At 53.5% G+C, this 17,077-nt stretch overlaps 1 protein-coding gene across 2 annotated transcripts in view; it reads right to left on the reverse strand.

The window, feature by feature from the left end:
* Nucleotides 1–17,077, reverse strand: part of slc6a7 (solute carrier family 6 member 7) — an 87,024-nt gene that overhangs the window by 21,109 nt on the left and 48,838 nt on the right. Inside the window, exons 7-10 of one of the 2 annotated variants that reach the window (XM_072262435.1) lie at nt 8,962–9,096; nt 8,241–8,344; nt 7,480–7,604; nt 6,729–6,841 (exon numbers count right to left, since the gene is read on the reverse strand). In XM_072262435.1, coding sequence (XP_072118536.1) covers nt 6,729–6,841; nt 7,480–7,604; nt 8,241–8,344; nt 8,962–9,096 — 477 coding nt within the window. The remainder of the gene's footprint in view (nt 1–6,728; nt 6,842–7,479; nt 7,605–8,240; nt 8,345–8,961; nt 9,097–17,077) is intronic. The other variant, XM_072262436.1, reaches the window with a different exon arrangement.

Raw genomic sequence — 17,077 nt, forward strand, 5'->3', positions numbered from 1 at the left:
TAATGTAGTTTGAGAAAAGCTCTAAAGAATAAGCCAGGAAATTACAGGCCAGTGGGCCTGACATCAGTAATGGGAAAGTTATTGGGAGGTATTCGAAGAGACCAGATACATAAGTATTTGGATAGACAGGGACTGATTAAGGATAGTCGACAAGGCTTTGTGTGTGGTAGATGATGTCTAACCAATCTTATGGAGCTTTTTGAGGAGGTTACCAGGAAAGTTGAAGAAGGCAAGGCAGTGGATGTTGTCTACATGGATGTTAGCAAGGCATTTGACAAGGTCCCGCATGGGAGGTTTTCAAGAAGGTTCAATTGTTTGGCATTGAAGATGAGATAGTAAATTGGTTTAGACATTGACTTCATAGGAGAAGCCAGGGAGGGGTAGTAGATGGTTGCCTCTCTGACTGGAGGCCCGTGACTACTGGAGTGCTGCAGGGATCAGAGCTGGGTCTGATGTTGTTTGTCATTTATATCAATGATCTGGATGATAATGCGGCCAACTGCAGATGACACCTATATTGAGGGTGTAATAGACAGTGGGGAAGGTGATCATGGCTTGCAGATGGATCTGGACCAGCTGGAAAAATGGGCTGAAAAATGGCAGATGGAACTTAATGCAGACAAGTGCAAGGTTTTGCATTTCGGTCAGACTAACCAGGGTAGGTCTCACACAGTGAACGGCAGGGCACTGAGGGATGTGGTAGAATAAAGGGATCTGGGAATACAGGTCCATAATTCATTGAAAGTGGTGTCACAGGTAGGTAGGGTCGTAAAGAAAGTTTTTGGCACATTGACCTTCATAAATCAATGTACTAAGTACAGGGGATGGGATGTTATGTTGAAAATGTGTAAGACATTGGTGAGGCTTAAATTGGAATATTGTGTATAGTTTGGTCACAGGAAATATATAAACAAGGTTGAATCGTGTCAGAGAAAATTGACAAGGATGTTGTCGGGACTTGAGGACCTGAGTTGCAGGGGAAGATTGAATAGGCTAGAGAGTAGATTGAGAGGAGATTTGATAGAGGTAAATGCAAGTAGGCTTTTTCTACTGAGGTCAGGTGAGACTAAAACTACGGGTCATTGGTTGAGGGTGAAACATGAAACGTTTAAGGGGAACTTCTTTACTCAGAGGGTGGTGAGAGTGTGCAATGGGATGTCGGTGTCAGTTTTGAGTTCAACATTTAAGAGAGAATTGGAGAGGTACATGGATGGGAGGGGTACGGAGGCTGTGGTCCAGGTGTTGGTCAATGAGACTAGGTAGAATTATGGTTTGACATGGACTAGATGGGCTGAAGGGCCTGTTTCTGTGCTGTAGTGCTCGATGACTCCAAATTTCGCAGGGACTGACAGGGTTGACACGACCATTTCTGGAATGGAACCCTGGAACCCTGTGCGATTTTCACCAGAGTGAATCTCTGTAAATGCCCCTTCACCACACCGCCCCCTCACCGTGGCTGTAGCCTACAGGGATTTTACTCATTGCCTATATCAAGGATATAGGAGTATTGGACAGTCACGGCCGGCTTGTTCCACAGCCTGACCCTCTCTACCTCAGGCAGGGCTGTAGGTCTGGATACCACTGGTCTTTCTGCATACAATGCCCCCCTTCCCTCTGGCCATTTCACGAGTGTCAGGGTGTTCAGGGAGATAACATGCCCCTAGAATCACTCAGTTAACAGTAAAGACAGGAGATTCTGCAGTCGCTGTAAATCCAGAGCAACACACACAAAAGGCTGGAGGAACTCAGCAGGCCAGGCAGCATCTACGGAAATGAATAAACAGTTGACGTTTCGCATTGAGACCCTACAGCAGGTCAAAGGGAAGGGGAAAGACACCGGAATAAAGAAGTGAGGGAGGGGCAAGAGGAAAAGCTGGAAGGTGATAGGTGAAGCCAGCTGAGTGGGAAGGGTAAAGGGCTGGAGGGAAAGGAGTCTTTCAGGAGAAGTGAGTGGACCATGAAAGGGAAGAAGTAGGAGGGGCAGGAGGGGGATGAGATAGGCTGGTGAGGAGAAGAGGTAAGAGGCCAGAGTGGGGAATAGAAGAAGAGAGGAGGGGGAGGGAAAAGCATTTTACTGGAAGCAGAAAATTGATATTCATGCCACCAGGTTGGAGGCTACTCAGACGGAACGTGAGGTGTTGTTCCTCCACGCTGAGAGTGGCCTCGTCGTGATGCGAGGGGAGGCCATGGACCAACACGTTGGAACGGGAATGGGGATAGGATTTAAAGTGGTTGCCCACTGGGAAATCTGGCTTTTGGCCGACGGAGTGGAGGTGATCCATCAGTTCATACTTTCGGGGCAGAGCGTGGAGGGGAGCACTGCTACCACCTGGTGGACACACAGGCAACTGCAGCACACCAGCCGCTGACAGGAAATCCAGGGCCTCAGGCGGACGCGGACAAATTGTCTCTGGCCTGGCAGTTGTGAAGGTTTGTCCCTCTGAGTTCAACCTCAGTAAAACAACCTGTGTAATCACGGGAGTGTAGCGGTTATCATAACACTATTACAGAACCTGTAACCGGGTTCAATTCCCACTGCTGCCTGTGGAAGTTTGTATGTTCTCCCTGTGACAATAAGGCCATAAAATCATAAGACATAGGAGCAGAATTAGGCCTTTCGGCCCATCGTATCTGTTCTGCCATTCCATCATGTCTGATTTATTATCCCCCTGAACCCCGTTCTCCTGCCTTCTCTCTGTAACCTTTGACCCCTGACTTATCAAGAACCTATCAACCTCCATCTTAAATATACCCAATGACGCGGCCTCCACAGCTGATCGTAGCAATGAATTCCACAGATTCACCACCCTCTGGCTAAAGAAATTCCTGCTCATCTCCGTTCTAAATGGGCGTCTCTCTATTCTGAGGCTGTGCCCTCTGGTCCTAGACTCACCCACTATAGGAAACATCCTCTCCACATCTACTCTATCTAGGCCTCCCAATGGGCAGAAGATACATACGTACCTGAAAGCACATACCACCAGGCTCAGGGCAGCTTCCTCCCTGCTGTTATGAGACTATTGAAGGGTCTGTAGTATGGAGTGGTGACCTGACTACCTACCTCATTATACTTTTGCACCCTATTGTCTACCTACACTGCACTTACACTGTAACTGCATCGATTTATTCTGCATTGATATTGTTTTACCTTGTTCTACCCTCATACACTGTGTGACCAATATGCAAGACAAGTGTCTCAGTGTCTCTCGGTACATGGGACAGGAATAAACCAATAAACCAATGCAGCCTTCCTGAAATGTGTTCTCCAGACTGAGACGAGCATCTCCAGACTGAAATGAGGGTCTCCAGACTGAGACGAGGGTCTCCAGACCCGGACAAAGGTCTCCTGCCTGAGATTAGGTCTCCAGACCCGGACAAAGGTCTCCTGACTGAGACGAGGATCTCCAGACCCGGACAAAGGTCTCCAGACTGAGACGAAGTTCTCTTGATACATGGGACAGGAATAAACTAATAAACCAATTTACCTCCTGTACAATAAAGATGAACTTTTGATATTGCCGCACTTACTGCATATGGGGGGGGGGGGGGGGGGGGAGTTCAGCCCATCCACTGACTCACAACTCAGCCTCATCACTCAGTTTACTGCAAACTATTCTGACCCACTCTGGAAATTTCATTTCTCTTCCAACGTGAGCTGGTCAACTCTGTGAAATCCACATGAAAATTAAAATCACCTGTGGGAGTCGTTCTGCATTTGCAACAGCTTGTCTATCCATAGAACCATAGAAACTACAGCACAGAATCAGGCCCTTTGGCCCTTCTTGGCTGTGCCGAACCATTTTCTGCCTAGTCCCACTGACCTGCACACGGACCATATCCCTCCATACACCTCCTATCCATGTATCTGTCCAATTTATTCTGAAATGTTAAAAAAGAACTCGCATTTACCACCTCGTCTGGCAGCTCATTCCATACTCCCACCACTCTCTGTGTGAAGAAGCCCCCCCCCAATGTTCCCTTTAAACTTTTCCCCCCTCACCCTTAACCCATGTCCTCTGGTTTTTTTCTCCCCTTGCCTCAGTGAAAAAAGCCTGCTTGCATTCACTCTATCTATACCCATCATAATTTTATATACCTCTATCAAATCTCCCCTCATTCTTCTACGCTCCAGGGAATAAAGTCCTAACCTATTCAACCTTTCTCTGTAGCTGAGTTTCTCAAGTCCCGGCAACATCCTTGTAAACCTTCTCTGCACTCTTTCAACCTTATTTATATCCTTCCTGTAATTTGGTGACCAAAACTGAACACAATACTCCAGATTCGGCCTCACCAATGCCTTATACAACCTCATCATAACATTCCAGTTCTTATACTCAACACTTCGATTAATAAAGGCCAATGCACCAAAAGCTCTCTTTACGACCCTATCTACCTGTGACGACACTTTTAGGGAATTTTGTATCTGTATTCCCAGATCCCTCTGTTCCACTGCACTCCTCAGTGCCTTACCATTAACCCTGTATGTTCTACCTTGGTTTGTCCTTCCAACGTGCAATACCTCACACTTGTCAGTATTAAACTCCATCTGCCATTTTTCCAGCTGGTCCAAGTCCCTCTGCAGGCTCTGAAAACCTTCCTCACTGTCTACTACACCTCCAATCTTTGTATCATCAGCAAACTTGCTGATCCAATTTACCACATTATCATCCAGATCATTGATACAGATGACAAATAACAATGGACCCAGCACTGATCCCTGTGGCACACCACTAGTCACAGGCCTCCACTCAGAGAAGCAATTCTCTACCACCACTGTCTGGCTTCTTCCATCGAGCCAATGTCCAATCCAATTTACCACCTCTCCATGTATACCTAGCGACTGAATTTTCCTAACTAACCTCCCATGCGGGACCTTGTCAAAGGCCTTACTGAAGTCCATGTAGACAATATCCATTGCCTTCCCTTCATCCACTTTCCTGGTAACCTCCTCGAAAAACTCCAACAGATTGGTCAAACATGACCCACCACGCACAAAGCCATGTTGACTCTCCCTAATAAGCCCCTGTCTATCCAAATGCTTGTAGATTCTGCCTCTTAGTACTCCCTTCAATAACTTACCTACTACTGACGTTAAACTCACCGGCCTATAATTTCCCAGATTACTTTTCGATCCTTTTTTAAACAACGGAACACTTCTGCACTTAGAACATAGAACAATACAGGCCCTTCAGCCCACAATGTTGTGCCGACCTTTTAACCTACTCCAAGATCAATCTAACCCTTCCCTCCTACATAACCCTCTATTAGATTCTAGAATAGTTGCATGAACAGATACGGGGAGAAGGCAGGCGACTGGGGCTGAGAGGAAAAATGAATCAGCCATGATAAAGTGGCAAAGCAGACTCAGTAGACTAAATAGCCTAATTCTGCTCCTATTCTTACAGTCTTACAGTATTTTTCTATCATCTATGTGTCTGTCTGTGAGTCACCATAGACCTAAGACTCACTGGTCTGTAATTCCCAGGATTATCCCTACTGCCTTTCTTGAAAACGAATAACATTTTCCACATCCAGTCATCTGGTGCTATTCCTGTCACCAGTGAGGATGTGAAGATCATTGCCAGCAGCAATCTCTTCCTTCACTTCCTGTAGTAACCTGGGGTATGTCCCATTCAGCCCCGAGATCTTGGATATCCCAATGTTTTTCAGAAGTTCCAGCACATCATCTTTCTTACCATCAATATGTTTTACCAAATCAGTGTGTTCTATGCTGTCCTCACAATCATCAAGACCAGTGATGTTGTAGGGATGGAACTGGACTCTCTGACGGTGGTGTCTGAAAAGAGGATGCTGTCTAAGTTGCATGCCATCTTGGTCAATGTCTCCCATCCACTACATAATGTACTGGTTGGGCACAGGAGTACATTCAGCCAGAGACTCATTCCTCCGAGATGCAACACTGAGCGTCATAGGAAGTCATTCCTGCCTGTGGCCATCAAACTTTACAACTCCTCCCTTGGAGGGTCAGACACCCTGAGCCAATAGGCTGGTCCTGGACTTATTTCCTGGCATAATTTAAATATTACTATTTAACTATTTGTGGTTTTATTACTATTTATTATTTATGGTGCAACTATAATGAAAACCAGTTTCCCCCGGGATCAATAAAGTATGACTATGACTGTGACTTAACTGGTGAATACTGAAGCAAAGTATTCATTAATGACCTCCTCCACCTCCTCCAGGCATGGGTTCCCCTTCTATCCCTGGTCTCTCCTACATTCACTCTAGTCTATACATACCTCCAGAATACTTTGGTTGTTTTCCATAATCCGGAGCACCAAGACCTTCTCATGACTCCCCCAGCCCACCCTCCACCAACTCTCCTACGTCCATTCTTAAGCTCTGCTCTGGTTACCATGTAACTCTCTGGATCCCTGTCTGATCCCTGCTTCCTAAACCTTAAGTAGGCTTCTTACTTCCTCTTGACTAGATGTTCCACATCTCTTGTCAACCATGATTCCTTCACCCAACCATCCTTTCCCTGCCATAAAGGGACCCTTATTGAACAATGGAACAATATTAGCCACTCTTCAGTCTTCCAGAAATTTGCCAGTGGCTAACGACAGAGCAAATATCTCAAGAAGGGTCTCGGCAATTTCCCCCATGGAGGCAAAAGAGGAGAGAGGCAGACCGACAGGACCAGACTGAGAAGTCCAGCGCTGGTCCATAGGTGTTTATCCACAGGAAGTGATGGTGTTAATTACCAGAGTATCAATGCCGAGAGTGAAGAGCATTAGGAAGAATAGGATCGACCAAATGAAGGAGCCAGGCAAGAGAGCGAGGGCCTCTGGGTATGCCACAAATGCCAGGCCAGGACCTGAGGTGGACAAAGAGAGCGGATGAAAACGTGTCTGGGACACAGACAGCACACACAGTCCACACAGTCCACACTGCCGATCATTTCACACACCCCAGGCCCCTGCCCATCCGTGGCCATGTTCCCTTGACAGCTCAGACATCAACAGGATGGGAGAAAGGGAGCAGGAGAGAGGGAGCTTCACTCTGTGTCTGACCCCGGGAGTGTGTGATGGGACGGTGGAGAGGGAGTTTCACTCTGTGTCTGACCCCAGGAGTGTGTGATGGGAGGGTGTGGAGGGAGCTTCACTCTGTGTCTGACCCTGGGAGCCTGTGATAGGACGGTGTAGAGGGAGTTTCACTCTGTGTCTGACCCCAGGAGTGTGTGATGGGAGGGTGTGGAGGGAGTTTCACTCTGTGTCTGACCCCGGGAGTGTGTGATGGGAGGGTGTGGAGGGAGCTTCACTCTGTGTCTGACCCCGGGAGTGTGTGATGGGACAGTGGAGAGGGAGTTTCACTCCGTGTCTGACCCTGGGTATGTGTGGTGGGACGGTGTGGAGGGAGTTTCACTCTGTGTCTGACCCTGGGTGTATGTGGTGGGACGGTGAGGAGGAAGCTCACAGATTCTCCATTGAAGACTGACAACAATCATTATCTCACCTGTGTCTGCCACGTCGCTCACCTCCACGCCCTTCTTCCACGCCATGTGTCCCAGGATGGAGAAAATGGCAAATCCAGCGAAAAAGCTCGTGATACAGTTGCCGGTAACGATGACCAGTGTGTCCCTGGCAGAGATGACCCAGGTTACTGATGGACCTGGCCAGCGGTCAGCTCTCCCCACTGTCACTGACAATTGTCAGAGATACTGAGCTATTGGTGCCCATTGATCTCAGAGAGAGGGCATGGTGCATATGCTCCTGTCTACACCAAGGGTGCTAAGGGCAAGAGGACTGAAAGCTTCAAGTTCTTCATAACCACAGAACTGGGAGCAGGAATTGGTCATCTGGCCTGTCGAGCTGGCTCCACCAGTCGATAACATCATGGCTGGTCTGGCTGTGGGAAGCACTGGGGGGATCTCCCATGCAGAGGAGTTATACCACATGGGGATTTCAGGAAAGGGATCCCCACTTTGATGGATCTCCACCTCAAGGGACCGCACACTGGAGACCCTACCTTATGCTCCACTGCAAGGGAGTTCCAGCATGAGGGATTTCAACCCTGTGAGGATCTCTGCTCTGTGAGGAATCTCCTCCCTGTGAGGGATCTCCACACTGTGAAGAATCTCCACCCTGTGAGGGATCTCTGATGCGTGAGGGAGTTCCAGCCTGTGAGGGATCTCCACCCTGTGAAGAATCTCCACTCTGTGAGGGATCTCTGACTTGTGAGGGATCTCCACCCAAGGCTGATGGGATGTTTCTCACCTGACCACATTGTTGTCAAACTTGTTGTAAGAAGCCATCGACAGCAGGCCCCCAAATCCGATGCCCAGCGAGTAGAAGATCTGGGAAGCAGCGTCGTTCCACACCTGAGGGAAACGACGGGAAGCTGAGTGACATGGCGACATCGGCTGGGGGTGGGGAGGGAGTCGGACGGGGAAGGGGAAGGGCATGAGGGGTGGGGCGGCATCATGACATCAGGGCAGTAGGTGAGAGAGTCAAGGGTTCAGAATGGCTCACATTCACACACTCTCCCCTTCTTTCTCTCTTTCCTTTCTTTCTCATATTCTACCCATCTCTCCCTCATACTCACTCTCTCTCTCACTGTGTCGCTCTCTTTCTCCCCTTCACCCTCTTCCTTCCTATTGCCTCTCTCTTCTCCTCCACTCTCCCCCTCCCTCTCTCTCTCCTCACTTCCCCTCTCTCCCTCTCTCTCCTGCTCCTCCTCACACTCTCCCTCCCTCCTTCCCCCTCTTTCCCCTCTTCTCCCACTGCTCTCTCTCTGTATAAACTTTGCGGAGTGCCCCCAGCGGTTGGAGACGGGCTGCGACCCCCCAACCCCAGCGGCCGATCTCTCCTGAGCCGGCAGTGAGCTGGGAATCTTGCCGTGACTCCCATACCCAGCGTCCGTCCCTCCTCTCCTGCCCTCCGCACTGACCCCTGGCCCCTGGGTGTGGTGTGTGAGAGTGTGCGAGCCGCTGCCTACCTGCGCACTGCCCAGGCGCTGCCAGTTGGTACTGAGGTAGAACTGGACCCCGCGGAGGGAACCCTGCAGTGTGGCTCCGCGGATGATCAGTACAATTAACACCAGGTAGGGGAACGTAGCGGTGATGTACACAATCTGAAACAGGGAAACAGCCCCCAGCAGTGAGGTGGTAACAGGCCATCTGCAATCTCTCAGACCAGGCCCTCTGCCCTCAGTGTCTCTACACGAACCAGGCCCCTCAGTGTCTGTACACAAACCAGGCCCCTCAGTGTCTGTACGCAAACCAGGCCCCTCAGTGTCTGTACGCAAACCAGGCCCCTCAGTGTCTCTACACGAACCAGGCCCCTCAGTGTCTGTACACGAACCAGGCCCCTCAGTATCTGTACACAAACCAGGCCCCTCAGTATCTGCACACAAACCAGGCCCCTCAATGTCTGTACACAAACCAGGCCCCTCAGTGTCTGTACGCAAACCAGGCCCCTCAGTGTCTCTACACGAACCAGGCCCCTCAGTGTCTGTACACGAACCAGGCCCCTCAGAGTCTGTACACAAACCAGGCCCCTCAATGTCTGTACACGAACCAGGCCCCTCAATGTCTCTACACAAACCAGGCCCCTCAGTGTCTGTACGCAAACCAGGCCCCTCAGTGTTTGTACGCAAACCAGGCCCCTCAGTGTCTCTACACGAACCAGGCCCCTCAGTGTCTCTACACGAACCAGGCCCCTCAGTGTCTCTACACGAACCAGGCCCCTCAGTGTCTCTACACGAACCAGGCCCCTCAGTATCTGTACACAAACCAGGCCCCTCAATGTCTGTACACGAACCAGGCCCCTCAGTATCTGTACATGAACCAGGCCCTCTGCCCTCAGTGTCTGTACACGAACCAGGCCCCTCAGTATCTGTACACGAACCAGGCCCCTCAGTGTCTGTACACGGACCAGGCCCCTTAGTGTCTCTACACAAACCAGGCCCCTCAATGTCTGTACACGAACCAGGCCCCTCAGTGTCTGTACATGGACCAGGCCCCTCAGTGTCTCTACACAAACCAGGCCCCTCAATGTCTGTACACGGACCAGGCCCCTCAATGTCTGTACACGAACCAGGCCCCTCAGTGTCTGTACACGGACCAGGCCCCTCAGTGTCTCTACACAAACCAGGCCCCTCAGTATCTCTACACAAACCAGGCCCCTCAGTGTCTCTACACAAACCAGGCCCCTCAGTGTCTCTACACAAACCAGGCCCCTCAGTGTCTGTACACGTACCAGGCCCCTCAGTGTCTGTACACGGACCAGGCCCCTCAGTGTCTGTACACGGACCAGGCCCCTCAGTGTCTGTACACGGACCAGGCCCCTCAGTGTCTGTACGCAAACCAGGCCTCTCAGTGTCTCTACGCGAACCAGGCCCCTCAATGTCTCTACACGAACCAGGCCCCTCAGTGTCTGTACGCAAACCAGGCCCCTCAGTGTCTCTACACAAACCAGGCCCCTCAGTGTCTGTACACGAACCAGGCCCCTCAGTGTCTGTACACAAACCAGGCCCCTCAGTATCTGTACACGAACCAGGCCCCTCAATGTCTGTACACAAACCAGGCCCCTCAGTGTCTCTACACGAACCAGGCCCCTCAGTATCTGTACACGAACCAGGCCCCTCAGAGTCTGTACATGAACCAGGCCCTCTGCCCTCAGTGTCTGTACACGAACCAGGCCCCTCAGTATCTGTACATGAACCAGGCCCTCTGCCCTCAGTGTCTGTACACGAACCAGGCCCCTCAGTATCTGTACACGAACCAGGCCCCTCAGTATCTGTACACGAACCAGGCCCCTCAGTATCTGTACATGAACCAGGCCCTCTGCCCTCAGTGTCTGTACACGAACCAGGCCCTCTGCCCTCAGTGTCTCTACACGAACCAGGCCCCTCAGTGTCTCTACACGAACCAGGCCCCTCAATGTCTGTACGCAAACCAGGCCCCTCAATGTCTGTACGCAAACCAGGCCCCTCAGTGTCTGTACGCAAACCAGGCCCCTCAGTGTCTCTACGCAAACCAGGCCCCTCAGTGTCTCTACACAAACCAGGCCCCTCAGTGTCTGTACGCAAACCAGGCCCCTCAGTGTCTGTACACGAACCAGGCCCTCAGTGTCTGTACACGGACCAGGCCCCTCAGTGTCTGTACACGGACCAGGCCCCTCAGTGTCTGTACGCAAACCAGGCCCCTCAGTGTCTGTACACGGACCAGGCCCCTCAGTGTCTGTACACGGACCAGGCCCCTCAGTGTCTGTACGCAAACCAGGCCTCTCAGTGTCTCTACGCGAACCAGGCCCCTCAATGTCTCTACACGAACCAGGCCCCTCAGTGTCTGTACGCAAACCAGGCCCCTCAGTGTCTGTACGCAAACCAGGCCCCTCAGTGTCTGTACACGGACCAGGCCCCTCATTGTCTGTACACGGACCAGGCCCCTCAGTGTCTCTACACAAACCAGGCCCCTCAGTGTCTCTACACAAACCAGGCCCCTCAGTGTCTGTACACGGACCAGGCCCCTCATTGTCTGTACACGAACCAGGCCCCTCATTGTCTGTACACGGACCAGGCCCCTCAGTGTCTGTACACGGACCAGGCCCCTCAGTGTCTCTACACAAACCAGGCCCCTCAGTGTCTGTACACGGACCAGGCCCCTCATTGTCTGTACACGGACCAGGCCCCTCATTGTCTGTACACGGACCAGGCCCCTCAGTGTCTGTACATGGACCAGGCCCCTCAGTGTCTGTACACGGACCAGGCCCCTCAGTGTCTGTACGCAAACCAGGCCTCTCAGTGTCTCTATGCGAACCAGGACCCTCAGTGTCTGTACGCAAACCAGGCCCCTCAGTGTCTGTACACGGACCAGGCCCCTCATTGTCTGTACACGGACCAGGCCCCTCAGTGTCTCTACACAAACCAGGCCCCTCAGTGTCTCTACACAAACCAGGCCCCTCAGTGTCTGTACACGGACCAGGCCCCTCATTGTCTGTACACGAACCAGGCCCCTCATTGTCTGTACACGGACCAGGCCCCTCAGTGTCTGTACACGGACCAGGCCCCTCAGTGTCTCTACACAAACCAGGCCCCTCAATGTCTGTACACGAACCAGGCCCCTCAGTGTCTGTACACGGACCAGGCCCCTCAGTGTCTCTACACAAACCAGGCCCCTCAATGTCTGTACACGGACCAGGCCCCTCAATGTCTGTACACGAACCAGGCCCCTCAGTGTCTGTACACGAACCAGGCCCCTCAGTGTCTGTACACGGACCAGGCCCCTCAGTGTCTCTACACAAACCAGGCCCCTCAGTATCTCTACACAAACCAGGCCCCTCAGTGTCTCTACACAAACCAGGCCCCTCAGTGTCTGTACACGGACCAGGCCCCTCATTGTCTGTACACGGACCAGGCCCCTCATTGTCTGTACACGGACCAGGCCCCTCAGTGTCTGTACACGGACCAGGCCCCTCAGTGTCTGTACACGGACCAGGCCCCTCAGTGTCTGTACGCAAACCAGGCCTCTCAGTGTCTCTACGCGAACCAGGACCCTCAGTGTCTGTACGCAAACCAGGCCCCTCAGTGTCTGTACACGGACCAGGCCCCTCATTGTCTGTACACGGACCAGGCCCCTCAGTGTCTCTACACAAACCAGGCCCCTCAGTGTCTCTACACAAACCAGGCCCCTCAGTGTCTGTACACGAACCAGGCCCCTCAGTGTCTGTACACAAACCAGGCCCCTCAGTATCTGTACACGAACCAGGCCCCTCAATGTCTGTACACAAACCAGGCCCCTCAGTGTCTCTACACGAACCAGGCCCCTCAGTATCTGTACACGAACCAGGCCCCTCAGAGTCTGTACATGAACCAGGCCCTCTGCCCTCAGTGTCTGTACACGAACCAGGCCCCTCAGTATCTGTACATGAACCAGGCCCTCTGCCCTCAGTGTCTGTGCACGAACCAGGCCCCTCAGTATCTGTACACGAACCAGGCCCCTCAGTATCTGTACATGAACCAGGCCCTCTGCCCTCAGTGTCTGTACACGAACCAGGCCCTCTGCCCTCAGTGTCTCTACACGAACCAGGCCCCTCAGTGTCTCTACACGAACCAGGCCCCTCAATGTCTGTACGCAAACCAGGCCGCTCAATGTCTGTACGCAAACCAGGCCCCTCAGTGTCTGTACGCAAACCAGGCCCCTCAGTGTCTCTATGCAAACCAGGCCCCTCAGTGTCTCTACACAAACCAGGCCCCTCAGTGTCTGTACGCAAACCAGGCCCCTCAGTGTCTGTACACGAACCAGGCCCTCAGTGTCTGTACACGGACCAGGCCCCTCAGTGTCTGTACACGGACCAGGCCCCTCAGTGTCTGTACGCAAACCAGGCCCCTCAGTGTCTGTACACGGACCAGGCCCCTCAGTGTCTCTACACAAACCAGGCCCCTCAGTGTCTCTACACAAACCAGGCCCCTCAGTGTCTGTACACGGACCAGGCCCCTCATTGTCTGTACACGAACCAGGCCCCTCATTGTCTGTACACGGACCAGGCCCCTCAGTGTCTCTACACAAACCAGGCCCCTCAGTATCTCTACACAAACCAGGCCCCTCAGTGTCTCTACACAAACCAGGCCCCTCAGTGTCTGTACACGGACCAGGCCCCTCATTGTCTGTACACGGACCAGGCCCCTCAGTGTCTGTACGCAAACCAGGCCTCTCAGTGTCTCTACGCGAACCAGGCCCCTCAATGTCTCTACACGAACCAGGCCCCTCAGTGTCTGTACGCAAACCAGGCCCCTCAGTGTCTCTACACAAACCAGGCCCCTCAGTGTCTGTACACGAACCAGGCCCCTCAGTGTCTGTACACAAACCAGGCCCCTCAGTATCTGTACACGAACCAGGCCCCTCAATGTCTGTACACAAACCAGGCCCCTCAGTGTCTCTACACGAACCAGGCCCCTCAGTATCTGTACACGAACCAGGCCCCTCAGAGTCTGTACATGAACCAGGCCCTCTGCCCTCAGTGTCTGTACACGAACCAGGCCCCTCAGTATCTGTACATGAACCAGGCCCTCTGCCCTCAGTGTCTGTACACGAACCAGGCCCCTCAGTATCTGTACACGAACCAGGCCCCTCAGTATCTGTACACGAACCAGGCCCCTCAGTATCTGTACATGAACCAGGCCCTCTGCCCTCAGTGTCTGTACACGAACCAGGCCCTCTGCCCTCAGTGTCTCTACACGAACCAGGCCCCTCAATGTCTGTACGCAAACCAGGCCCCTCAATGTCTGTACGCAAACCAGGCCCCTCAGTGTCTGTACGCAAACCAGGCCCCTCAGTGTCTCTACGCAAACCAGGCCCCTCAGTGTCTCTACGCAAACCAGGCCCCTCAGTGTCTGTACGCAAACCAGGCCCCTCAGTGTCTGTACACGAACCAGGCCCTCAGTGTCTGTACACGGACCAGGCCCCTCAGTGTCTGTACACGGACCAGGCCCCTCAGTGTCTGTACGCAAACCAGGCCCCTCAGTGTCTGTACGCAAACCAGGCCCCTCAGTGTCTGTACACGGACCAGGCCCCTCAGTGTCTGTACACGGACCAGGCCCCTCAGTGTCTGTACGCAAACCAGGCCTCTCAGTGTCTCTACGCGAACCAGGCCCCTCAATGTCTCTACACGAACCAGGCCCCTCAGTGTCTGTACGCAAACCAGGCCCCTCAGTGTCTGTACACGGACCAGGCCCCTCATTGTCTGTACACGGACCAGGCCCCTCAGTGTCTCTACACAAACCAGGCCCCTCAGTGTCTCTACACAAACCAGGCCCCTCAGTGTCTGTACACGGACCAGGCCCCTCATTGTCTGTACACGAACCAGGCCCCTCATTGTCTGTACACGGACCAGGCCCCTCAGTGTCTGTACACGGACCAGGCCCCTCAATGTCTGTACGCAAACCAGGCCCCTCAGTGTCTGTACGCAAACCAGGCCCCTCAGTGTCTCTACGCAAACCAGGCCCCTCAGTGTCTGTACGCAAACCAGGCCCCTCAGTGTCTGTACACGAACCAGGCCCTCAGTGTCTGTACACGGACCAGGCCCCTCAGTGTCTGTACACGGACCAGGCCCCTCAGTGTCTGTACGCAAACCAGGCCCCTCAGTGTCTGTACGCAAACCAGGCCCCTCAGTGTCTGTACACGGACCAGGCCCCTCAGTGTCTGTACACGGACCAGGCCCCTCAGTGTCTGTACGCAAACCAGGCCTCTCAGTGTCTCTACGCGAACCAGGCCCCTCAATGTCTCTACACGAACCAGGCCCCTCAGTGTCTGTACACGGACCAGGCCCCTCATTGTCTGTACACGGACCAGGCCCCTCAGTGTCTCTACACAAACCAGGCCCCTCAGTGTCTCTACACAAACCAGGCCCCTCAGTGTCTGTACACGGACCAGGCCCCTCATTGTCTGTACACGAACCAGGCCCCTCAGTGTCTGTACACGGACCAGGCCCCTCAGTGTCTCTACACAAACCAGGGCCCTCAATGTCTGTACACGAACCAGGCCCCTCAGTGTCTCTACACAAACCAGGCCCCTCAATGTCTGTACACGGACCAGGCCCCTCAGTGTCTGTACACAAACCAGGCCCCTCAATGTCTGTACACGGACCAGGCCCCTCAGTGTCTGTACACGGACCAGGCCCCTCAGTGTCTCTACACAAACCAGGCCCCTCAGTGTCTGTACACGGACCAGGCCCCTCAGTGTCTCTACACGAACCAGGCCCCTCAGTATCTGTACACGAACCAGGCCCCTCATTGTCTGTACACGGACCAGGCCCCTCAGTGTCTGTACACGGACCAGGCCCCTCAGTGTCTGTACATGGCACAGTGCCAAATTAAACAAATCTCTTCTGCCTGCACATGATCCATATCACTTTTCATTTGAAAAACATCGAGTGAACATAGAAATCTGCAGCACATTACAGGCCCTTCAGAGACAGATTTTTTACACAGAGAGTGGCGGGTGTGTGGAACGCCCTGCCAGGGGGGATGGGAGAGGGGGTGATGGGAGAGGGGGTGATGGGAGAGGGGGTGATGGGAGAGGGGGAATGGGAGAGGGGGAATGGGAGAGGGGGAATGGGAGAGGGGGAATGGGAGAGGGAATGGGAGAGGGGGAATGGGAGGGGGGAATGGGAGAGGGGGAATGGGAGGGGTGATGGGAGAGGGGGGAATGGGAGGAGGGATGGGAGAGAGGGGGATGGGAGGAGGGATGGGAGAGAGGGGGATGGGAGGAGGGATGGGAGAGAGGGGGATGGGAGGAGGGATGGGAGAGAGGGGGATGGGAGAGGGAATGGGAGAGGGAATGGGAGAGGGGGAATGGGAGGGGGGAATGGGAGAGAGGAATGGGAGAGAGGAATGGGAGAGAGGAATGGGAGAGGGGGAATGGGAGAGGGGGAATGGGAGAGGGGGAATGGGAGAGGGAGAATGGGAGGAGGGAATGGGAGGAGGGAATGGGAGGGGTGATGGGAGAGGGGGGAATGGGAGAGAGGGCATGGGAGAGGGGGAATGGGAGAGGAGGAATGGGAGAGGGGGTGGGAGGAATGGGAGAGGAGTGATGGGAGAGGGGTGATGGGAGAGGGGGTGGGAGAGGGGGTGGGAGAGGGGGTGGGAGAGGGGGTGGGAGAGGGGGTGGGAGAGGGGGTGAGAGAGGGGAGAATGGGAGGGGGGGAATGGGAGGGGGGTGATGGGAGAGGGGGAATGGGAGAGGGGTGATGGGAGAGGGGTGATGGGAGAGGGGTGATGGGAGAGGGGGTGGGAGAGGGGAGAATGGGAGAGGGGGGGAATGGGAGGGGGGAATGGGAGGGGGGGAATGGGAGGGGGGTGATGGGAGAGGGGGTGGGGAGGCAGGGGCCACTCAGATACCTCAACCTCGTCGCAGACCGACTTTGCCCCATTACTGACCCGCCTTCACACCCCCTCATTCTCATCTTCGACCTCCTTGTCTGCTTTTACCCAGCCGCCACATTCCTCCTTCCCCCGTCACTGGCCCCCATTCCCCCTTGGCCCCCCCACCTCCTCCTCAGTCCCCATTCCCCCATCCTTCTTCCTGTCATTACTACATCTTTGACCCCTGTTG

This window comes from Mobula birostris, chromosome 7, assembly GCF_030028105.1.
Source record: "Mobula birostris isolate sMobBir1 chromosome 7, sMobBir1.hap1, whole genome shotgun sequence".
NCBI lineage: Eukaryota > Metazoa > Chordata > Chondrichthyes > Myliobatiformes > Myliobatidae > Mobula > Mobula birostris.